At 36.2% G+C, this 10427-nt stretch overlaps 2 protein-coding genes across 4 annotated transcripts in view; one reads left to right on the top strand and one right to left on the bottom strand.

Moving 5' to 3' along the window:
* LOC110027382 (probable folate-biopterin transporter 2) overlaps positions 1 to 4432 on the top strand; it is a 22334-nt gene extending 17902 nt beyond the window's left edge. Inside the window, exons 2-5 of one of the 2 annotated variants that reach the window (XM_020728783.1) lie at positions 2067 to 2242; positions 2361 to 2456; positions 2798 to 2968; positions 3679 to 4432. In XM_020728783.1, coding sequence (XP_020584442.1) covers positions 2067 to 2242; positions 2361 to 2456; positions 2798 to 2968; positions 3679 to 4269 — 1034 coding nt within the window. In that variant the 3' untranslated portion in view covers positions 4270 to 4432. Of the gene's footprint in view, positions 1 to 1982; positions 2243 to 2360; positions 2457 to 2797; positions 2969 to 3678 lie in introns of both variants that reach the window. The other variant, XM_020728791.1, reaches the window with a different exon arrangement.
* Positions 4433 to 5436: 1004 nt separating this feature from the next.
* LOC110022642 (aspartyl protease family protein At5g10770) lies at positions 5437 to 8025 on the bottom strand. Of its 2 annotated transcripts, XM_020721800.1 has the most exons (3): positions 7801 to 8025; positions 7024 to 7103; positions 5437 to 6912 (listed from the first exon to the last, which is right to left on the bottom strand). In XM_020721800.1, the coding sequence occupies exon 3, from the start codon at positions 6860 to 6862 to the stop codon at positions 5639 to 5641; it is 1224 nt and encodes a 407-aa protein (XP_020577459.1). In that variant the 5' UTR covers positions 6863 to 6912; positions 7024 to 7103; positions 7801 to 8025; the 3' UTR covers positions 5437 to 5638. The 2 variants fall into 2 exon arrangements, with proteins under 2 accessions (XP_020577459.1, XP_020577390.1); XM_020721731.1 differs by lacking the exon at positions 7024 to 7103.
* Positions 8026 to 10427: the final 2402 nt, after the last annotated feature.

Below are 10427 nucleotides of genomic sequence, written 5' to 3'. Positions count from 1 at the left end.
TATATATATATATTAATTAAAACACATTTTACCCGCGCACGACGATGCGACAAAATAGGTGTCCTCCCTAGGCAAAATTGACGTTCCGGACGCGTTGGCGCAGTCCGTTTCGTCATCCGGGGTCGCTCGGACGACGTCGTCGACGGTCGGGTCAAAAACGCGTCGAAATTCAAATTTCACAAAAATATTGACCCGCGATCGATTGTTTCAAAAATTTCATTCGAGTCTTCGACGGGTAACAGTGCAAGCGATGTGAATTATGGCGATCGGACGTGTTGGCTCTCCGAATTGCGAAGTTTGTGCGCGCGGGGGGGCGAATTGTGCAGAAGGCCACCCTAAGGCTCAAAAAGGTCCTATAGGGATCCCTTTTGGGTTTCCTCATGTTGGTTTCACCCTTCTAAATGCTAGAAGTCGATACCACACACTTGGAACCACAAAAGAGGACGGAAATAGGTCGAATTAAAACGAGGCGGGTCCCATTTCTAAGGTTCTAAGATAGTCAAAGGGAGATCCCTAAGGCTAGATCCTAAACCCTAAGAGGAAGACTAGACCTCACTAAAAATGAGGTCAACAAGACCCCAACAACAATATATGAACTTAGCCTTAGTATGGGTAGGGTGGGGATAAGCAAGTACGACGTATGATGACTATGAACATTACCCATCCCAACATATCAATTGCTTCTTTATAGAATGTTTTTTATGGTGCTTCCTGATATGTTTTGGGAATAGATACAAAGGATAGGAGCTAGGAGAATCTATGAAAAGAAGAGAGATGATCAAATGTCATATAAGAGTGATTATGACGAACAAATCAAGGTTTTTAAACTTTTTCAAGGGAAATTGCTAAGAGGAGATTAGGGAGTTCCTTAGCAAGTAGATTCTTAGACGATTATGATAATATAGTTGAAGGTGTTGCAATAAGTGGAGATCGATATTGTCTTGATTAAATTTATAACGGGATAAATGTAAAAAGAGGCATTTCTATAGAAACATAACGTGAAGATCACTTTAAAGAGGATTGAACGAAAGAGTTTGTTGTCTCCTAAAAAATAGCATTGATCAATAGAATATTGAGAGAGTTGATCATATTTTCAATATCATTTTTTAATGCAAGAATGGTCTAGAAATATATGTTAAATGGCGCAGTTAGAGAGCTTGTTAAGTGATAAAAAAGCACGAGCAAAACATACAAGGACAAATATTTGGTGCTATTAAAATAGGGCAGGCAAAGATTCAAAAGAGAGAATGGGAAAAAAGTATAAAGGAGAGGGGATGGAACCCAATGAGATAGCATATTATTAACATCATATCACCTTAGAGTTGTCGATAAGCATATACTTGAAACATTAAAGTTCAAGAAACCTCAAGCAAATAACACTTTTTGCTTTCAACCATAATATTTTGTTAGGAGGCATAGGAGCAAAAGTTCTATTGAATATTTTAATTAATAGTGTAGGAAGTTTGAAATTGAAATTACATAAATTTCAGAGTATTATCAGTGTAGATGTTTGATTTGAAGCCAAATAAGTGGACTTTTTTTTTAAAAATAAAATGTCTGGATCATATACTCAAATTCTATTCAACATTTGACTAAGTAGAACCATGTAATCCTCTATAGTAATCATCAATGAATGTGGTAGAAAAATATAAATTTTCTAAGCTAGTAAGAGCAGGACTAAGCCCCACATATCTGATTGGATAAGTTCAAACATATGATGCCAATGACTATTAGAAGGAAATGGCAAAAAATGCTGTTTACCCAATTCGCAAGTAGAAAATTCAAATTTGATAAGCGACACAGAGGCAAAACAAAATCTTTGTAAAAGATTCCATCACTCTTTGCACCATTTTCCATTTAGGTGTGTTCATCTTTGTAACTACTGATTGAGGATTGTTTCTTTTACATTTGGTCATGGATTAATGTATTCTCCTCAAGTCAACTAGCTTATTATTGATTAAATGTATGCATGAACCATGCAGGCCTTTTGGGTATATTTTCAATGCTCACATTATCACTCCATAGCAAACTGCATGTTGTATTTGCCTTACTGGCAATGACTGCAGGAAGCGCAGGTGTAGCTATAGCAGATGTGACTATAGATGCCTGTGTTGCGCAGAACAGTATTGCTAAACCTTCTCTTGCGGCGGACATGCAAAGCTTATGTGGATTGACTGCCTCCATTGGAGCACTTATAGGTTTTTCGTTAAGTGGGATACTCATTCATGCCATGGGATCACAGGTTATTTTCTCGAAGAATCCTCTTTATGCTTAAACATAGCCTGACTGTGATGAACATTCATAATTTCTCGAACAGAATTAATGTTCACTTTTTTTCTTATTTTTTGTATTCATGAAAGGGGGTAATTGGCTTGTTAAGTATCCCATGTTTGCTGACATTCTTAGTTGGAATATTGATTAAGGAGCCACATACTACTAATTTTGCTTACACTGAGGTGAGATCTCCCTTTATCTTCTTCCCTTTTTTTTCTTTGGAAGATTCACATACATACCATTCAATTCCTATGTATTTACATATCTAACTCCTAAACGTAAGTTTTTACATGTATGCAACCTTACCTATCCATGAAAAGGAGCATTTCATTTTTTTTAAAATTAAGAAGTGATATTTTTAATGTGATATGAAAGATTTGAATGCCGTAAATGTAAAAAATAAAGTTTGGTCTTAGATACATAAATACATAAGAATTTTGTGGTATGTATGTAAATGTCCTTTTTTTTTTCTTTTTTTTTTTTTTGGTTTTGGATGCTGTTGTTTAAAACAAGCTGATCTCAGGTTCACAAGAGGTTTCTGCAAGTTGGCAAATCTATGTGGTCAACTTTGAAATGCCCACAAGTTTGGAGGCCATGCTTATATACGTATATTACATTTGCCCTGAGCCTTAACATTCAGGAAGGAATGTTTTATTGGTATACAAATCCTAAGGCTGGTCCTGCTTTTTCCCAGGTAACTACCAAAGTTTAGTAGTCACAGAATCTATGAAAATGTCAATTTGGTCTCCATAAATAGTTCCCACGAAGTACTATTTCAGCTTAAATTTAAAGTGTTTGTGAACTAATTTGACATTTTATAAACTCTAGGACTAAAATGACCCCAAATAAATAGTTGGAGGGATTATATTTTTTCGGAGCACATCATTTTAGTCCTAGAGTCTATAAAAGCGTAAATTTACTCTCTAGATGCTTTTAATATGGGCTGGAAAAGTCCCAACAGATTATTATTTTAACTCTAATGAGTTAAGGGAATAATTTGATATTTTATAGACACTTGGGTTAAAATGATCCCAACTTTATTCTAAGCATAGATATCTACCATAACGGTGTAGACGAGTCGAGGAGAGCTCGAGCCATGCCAAACTCGAGCTCGGCTCATAGCGGTAGCAGCTGAGCTGGCTCACAAGCTCAAACTAAAATTCAATTTTTACGGGTGCCCAACGGCGAAGGTATTGGTGGCCAGAGGAGGAGTATGACAAAAAAAATGCATCGAAATGGTCAGCAGTAGGCTAAACTAGTGAGCTAGCGAGCCAACTAGCCGGCTCAAGCTAGTTTAGTAATCTAGCTCAAATTTGAGCTGGCTAGATGAGCTGGGCTGGTGAGCTCGAGCCTGGTTCATTTACTCCTGTATAATAAACGCAAATCTCAATGCTTGTGCTGCAGGAAAATGTTGGATTCATCTTCTCCATCGGATCGATCGGTTCGCTTTTGGGCGTTCTGCTTTACCAAAACCTTCTAAAGGACTTTCAGTTCCGCGGTTTGCTTTTCTGGTCGCAACTCCTAACTGGCTTCGTTGGAATGCTCGATTTGATTCTGGTGCTCCGTCTGAACTTGAAGCTAGGGATTCCCGATTATTTCTTCGTCGTCCTCGACGAGTGTGTTTCGCAATTGATTGGGCGCCTAAAGTGGATGCCGATTCTCGTCCTGAGCTCCAAGCTTTGTCCATCAGGTATCGAAGGAACTTTTTTCGCGTTGCTTATGTCCATTGATAATGTCGGCTTGCTCTCATCGTCCTGGGGTGGTGGGCTATTGCTTCGTCTCTTGAAGGTTACGCGCACTGAATTCGGTAACCTTTGGACGGCAATTTTGATCCGCAATATAATGAGATTGTTGCCGTTGTCGTTGTTATTTTTGGTTCCCAAAACTGATCAGAATTCGAATCTTCTTCCTCCTGAGATGTTAATGAAAAATGGAAGCACAAATAGTCCGAAAGAAGCTGATGTTGAATTGGCATCTCTGGTAAACAGCTCCTAGAGGATTTTTTTTAGTAAAATTGGTTTTTTCGTCTTCTGTAATTGCTTCAAGTAGTGATTTAGCTATAATATACCATTGTTCTTTGTCATTTGTACACACACTTTAGTATTACCTGTGCATCTTTGTAGGATTCCAAATTTTTGTTAAGAATACAAATATTTACATGGAATGGAAATCTGTTATTTTTTATTCTTAGAGCAAGACTGCATTGTTTATGCATGAACACTATGTATGATTTAAATATGAACTTTTTTTTGTTTATTACTTTGCATGAATAATGTTTGTAGTTTGCGATTCTTAAATTCTGAAGAAATGATATATATATATATATATATATATATATAACTTTTTATTTGATTCCAGTATTAGTTTATCAATATTCTTAATCTGTAGATAGATCTACAACTTGAGTAAAACCCTCAGTCTCCAATATTAGTCAAATGAAGGAGAAACAGAAGGTGATATTTGTGTAAAAATGAGTTATAAAGATTTTTCTTAGTCCAGATATTGACATTAGTTACCTGCTGATGGTGCGCTTGTTTGGAAAAAAGAATTGCAATTTTTATGTAAAATGCTAGTTTAGGGGATGTCATTTGTGTAAAATGTGATATCCAAATACTTCCTTTGTCCATTTATACTGCACAAATATACAACATACACACACAAATAGCTTAAAAAAAAGACGAAATACATTCTCAACACACTATAATACAACTTCACATTTTACACATCAATATGTAAAGAGCCGAGTTTGAGAATTGGTTAGGTTATATGAGAGAGAGAGAGAGAGAGATGATGTTAACTCTCCATTCACATCTCTCTCCTTTCATTGAAATATTTGCATCGGTAAGATGCAAAATAGCTGAACTTTTTTATGAGTATAAATGCAGCCGAAGTCAACTTTTAATTAATGTCAATCTTTGCCATTTATGTGATGAAAATTATAATATGCATCCATGTATAAGAAGAATGAACTCTTATCTTACTAAAAAGTAGATTGTCTAATTATCTCTTTTTTTTTGTCATGTACTGTTAATTTTGATCCACATTTCAATTTTTTACAATCTTCTTAACCTTCACTTGGACTTTTTTGAAAGGCAGAGTTTTCAATATTTTGATCTAAAAGACACTGGAGCTTACTTTCTAAATAATACATTTTATCTACCTATTATGAAAAAAAAGCTGCTGCATTAGAAACTTCATTAAGATACTGCATATATTTTTCTACAGTTCTTTACAATCTCAATCATGTATATTTTCCTAATCCAGAAACTATGAAGCTTAATGTGAAAACCAGTTGTACTTGCAAATATAAAATGTGCATAATCTCCTGTATAGTACCTTGTCATTTATCTTCCTCCTGCTCCTGCTATAGCCACCCACAAGTTTCTTCTGCAAACCCTAGGCTCGATCCAAGAGTATCATACACCACTCTCAAATTCTTCTGCTGATAATTTCCGATAATCCCAACCTCATCTTCATACGTTAAGCTCGCCAGAGCCAAACAAACCTGTGAAGCATCTTCCTTAACATAGTAGAACAGTCCATTAACATCCACATCAACCTCCACTCCACCTTCAAACACGAACTTCATTGCAGGAATGATGCTTACTTCCCTTAAACCCTCCAAGTTGAAGCAGGTATCCAATATTGAATACCCTGGAGCCCCCGGATGCATCAAGAACTGTCTCACAAACTCATCCCTCAAAGCTCTGTAAACTGAAGGAACGAGTCTGGTAATCGCCGTTCCTGAATCAATAAGAACTTTGCTGCCATTATAAAATCCCGAAGCTTGTAGAGCCACCGCACCGATGCTTATTCCTGTAAGGTTAAGGAAGTAGAATGGTGATTCTGGAGGATCCAGAATCATTCTTGTGTAACTCACAGGAGTGTTATTCTTAAAAATGGAGGGGTTATCTCCAAGAACAAGGGAGCCTGATGAATCATACTCTCTCGGAGGCAAACAGTAGGAAAAAATGCCTCCAAATTGAAGAGTAGTCTGTGATATGAGTGATAATTGTGTTCTTCCCAGCCCCATTAATCCTGAAGCCCCCCCAAAAAGTCCATAATTACTTCGTCCGCAACCAAATACGAATCCATCGATAATGGTTCCTGCAAGGTCAATTTGTTCCCAGCCGAGAACTCCGCTTGTGTAAGATCCATCTCCATAGCTGAAAGAGTAGTTGCAGCTTGGTTGATCAGTGCTGCAAAAAGAAGATATTCCAGTTGCGATTTGGACTGAACTGCAAGTTGGGGAGTTGCATGGAATCAGCTGATAGGATTGAGAGGTAGAGGGATTGAAGATAGGATCCTGTTGGTTGTAACAGGAGCTGCAGGGCTGGCATTGAACCCATGTTAGGTCGCTTCCGGTGTCGACGATCAAAGTCACTTCGCTGTTGCTGAGCTTGATTGAGACCAAGTAATTTAGAGTCTGGAGCTCAGCTCCTGAGGTTAATGGGATTTGAGCTTCTGATTGAACTTTCATTGTGGTTTTTGGATCGGAGTTTTTGATTCGGTGATGCAGGTATGAGATTCTTGCATTGTCCGAATTGATGATCTTCATGAGTTTGGCTTCGGGTGTTGAGAATGACATGGAGCAGCTGTGATGTTTTACTTCTAGTATTGTTGCACCTTTCTCTCTTCCTGTGGTTTAAGTGTTAGTCTAGAAAAATAGTTTATGTTTTTATATAGAAGAAACTAGAGTTATGTTTGCCAAATTAGAAAGTTGATGGGCAATGATGACAATAAAAATACCTCTAATTTCTCATTTGAAACAATTTTATGTGAAAGTTGTAAAAGAGTGTATCGCCTTTGCTTATTGTCTCTTTCTTTTGCTGTAAACAGAGTATGGTAAAGGAGTGTTTGCTAGCACAATTAGAATTTACGTCTGGATTTAACATAAATCCAACTAAATGCAGAAAATAAGGAAGTTAAATCCTGCACTCTAGTAAGTCCAATATCTCTCTGTTATATCTCTTTTTCAACGTAAATTCAGATTACTTAAATCTGATTATTAGATGGATTTAATGGATTTAGCTTAGGAATAGAAGACGGCAAACGGTTTCAGATTTAAAAACATCTGGATTTGATAAATTTGAATTTACCGGATTTACTAAATCTTATTTAATGTAAATCTTGGTTGCAGCCAAGCACCCCTAAGTGTAATGGACTTTAGTTTCTGTTTCTCCACATGAGCAGAGAAAATACCATAATCACAGAAACATATTAATCAAAATTAATAAAATCAAATTTACAATTTTATTCTTTCTGTGTGCTTCAATCTCAACCAAGAATGAGCAAAATCTACATATAAAACTTATTGTTTTCTCTACACTGATTAAAAAAGTCATTTATTGATGCATACCTGCTCTTGAATTTTAGAGGTCTCCCAGAAACACTAATCTACACCACACACGCGCGCACACACACACACACACACATAACTAAATGAAAATAGAATGAATTCCTTGAACAGCAATCAGTTCTGAAATCATACGTCTTGAAGAAATACTAATCAGAAACTACATTTACTTGATCTCTGAGGCAATAGACACTTGGAGCTTCTCTCCTCTCCCAAATCCACTTTCTGCAAGTTCAGAACTTTCTTCTCCTCCATACTTGCAAAGCCAACCGCCATGAACGCTAGGAGAAGGGAGAAGTAATAACAGAGTGAAACCATCTGTTTAGCCATTGAAGGTAGAGGAATCCGAGGAGGAAGGAAGAGAGAGTTTGGCTGTTAGAGAAGAAGGGAAGAGAGAGCGAGAGAGAGAGAGAGAGAGAGAGAGAGAGAGAGAGAGCAGAGATTCTTAAAATTAATGGATTTTGTGTTGAGAACAACTGAGAATAGGCTGGCTGAGTTTGGACCCACTCAGTGCATGGGAAATTATTGGACCTTCACGTGCATGTCCTCTCTGAGGCAGAGAGGGGAAATAACACCAATTTTTTGGGGCATTTAGATGCACACCAACTAAGTCTTATTTATTTACATATCTAACACCTAAACTTTCATTTATACTTTTATACCACCCAAATCTTACAATATCACATAAAAAAATACCACCTTTTTAACTTTAAAGAAGTGAAATACATTTTTGCATGCATGGGGGTGTGGTATGTATGTAAAAATTGAAATTTAGGTGTTTAGATATGCAAATATATTGGAATTGAATGGTAGTTATGCAAATCTTCCTTTTTCTCATCCAGGTGTTTAGATTTATTTTAAGATAAGTATAATATAAACTTTGATTACTTTTTTTTATAGTGTAATTATCTTAAAATTAATCAAAAAAATTTGAAATTTATAAAAATTAAATTTTGGGCAAATTACTCTGATCCAAAAGTTCTGCAGAGTAAGGTCAGCTTCTGCTGCTTGACTCCACAATTATATATTATATAAGCTCTGGCAGTTTTACTTGCCTCTGCTATTGGTCCTATGCCCAGAAATTGCTGCCATTTTAAAAAGCGGCATTTACATGCATACCACTCAATTCATATGTATTTACATACTTAAAGTCTAAACTTTATTTTTTATATTTATACCACCCAAAGTTTCATATCACATTTTAAATATCACCATTTCAAATTTTAAATAGTGAAATATATCTTTTCATGTTTGGTATGTATGTAAAAATTGAAGTGTGGATATTAGATGTGTAAATACATAAGAATTGAGTTGTATGTATGTAAATCTTCCCTTTAATAATTGTGACTGGGCATTTTAAGCGGGCACTAGTACATGTCTGTCCAGTTTCTTCTTTTTCCCCATTACTGAAGCTGCATCAAGGTATCTAATGAACTATTTCTTGCCTACCTTTCACTTCCATGATAACAAAATATATTTCTCATCTGTTTTTTTTTTTTTCATTCCTTAATTTTGTTTTTCAATGGAAGAGAATTAATTTTCACTCTTGCAGATACAGATTTGGATTTGGTTGTGGATTAACAGACCCAGTTCAGTGAAAAAAGTTGCCCTCTTCAAATATATTTATATTTGAACAAACTAGTATAAACATATTGTAATGTTTTTATTTCTGATGCGTGCTGAGAATTTGCAATAGAGTAATGAACTATCATCTTGACATTGCAGTATTAAAAGTGATAAATAGAAATATAAAAAATTTTCATGTGAAAAACTCACAAGGGGAAAAACTACGAGGTCTGACTCAGTTGAAATAATCTGCTATGAGTTGGTGAATACACGTATATGTCCTTGTCTCATAGGCGGGAAAGGGTTACACAGTTCCTTGAGTTATAACAGTTGTGCATAAAAAGTGATCGTTGCCCCATGGTATGGAGCGGTCGCAACGTAGAGCAGTGTTGGAGCTTCGACACACGGTCTTCGAGGTTGGACCAACGTTCATGATGATGAACTGCTCTGTATGATGTTTTGTGAATCCAGGACGATGGTTGTTACTCACTCTGCAAAATGAGTCTTAACTTTGAGTTAGAGGCGATCGATGGTGGTCAATGGTGACCGACATGTTGTGGTTGTGGGTGGTTCGCTAGATCTTCAGTTTAGAAGCGATGCTAGACTTCAACTCCTTCAAGCTTCTATCTTCTTATGACTCAAGGTCTAGTTCCTGCTCAAGAGAGAGGTATGACTCTATTTATAAAATTTGAAAGAGGCCTCTACAAATAATGAACAAATTCATACCACTCCATTGGACAGTCTAATGAGGTTCCCTTGATCAGATGGTGTTCGATGAATATTTGAGTTCCCTAATGATATCATAATTGAGCGATCTTGAGCTCGTTATGTTTATCTAGTCAAGGCGCTCAATTCAACTATAAACTTGTCAAATTTGAAATTCATTTAGCCTTCCAATTATGTAATGAAAGTTTTTAAAAGTGGTTTATCGGATTTATCTTGGCTTGATTTGACCATGATAGGATCAATTTTTGTATCATTGTGTCTATCTCGTTGAGCCAGTTAGTTTGACTATAAATTTGTTGAAATCAGAGTTTCAGATGATTTTTAATCGAAAATTGAACATTTATTGCAAAGTATGTTTCATACCTCGAGATTCATGTCGGATGATGAAAATTTGTTGATGGCGTATATGTTGACCTCAATTTTCGGGTGAGGCCTGCTACTGCAAAATACCAGAGATTTGAATGCTGCACCCCCTTTTTTTATAAGAAAGCATTATATATATATA

The sequence above is a fragment of the Phalaenopsis equestris genome, unplaced genomic scaffold (genome assembly GCF_001263595.1).
Source record: "Phalaenopsis equestris unplaced genomic scaffold, ASM126359v1 Scaffold000002, whole genome shotgun sequence".
NCBI lineage: Eukaryota > Viridiplantae > Streptophyta > Magnoliopsida > Asparagales > Orchidaceae > Phalaenopsis > Phalaenopsis equestris.
The sequence above is the reverse complement of the archived record's forward strand: the minus strand, read 5'-3'. Positions and strand labels throughout refer to the sequence as shown.

Bases quoted from the DNA above. Each gene is read 5' to 3' on its own strand.
- LOC110022642 (XM_020721731.1), bottom strand. From the start codon at position 7,960: ATGGCTAAACAGATGGTTTCACTCTGTTATTACTTCTCCCTTCTCCTA. The intron at 6,913-7,800 runs GTAAATGTAGTT...CTTAAACCACAG, and splicing joins TCTATTGCCTCAGAGATCAA to GAAGAGAGAAAGGTGCAACA.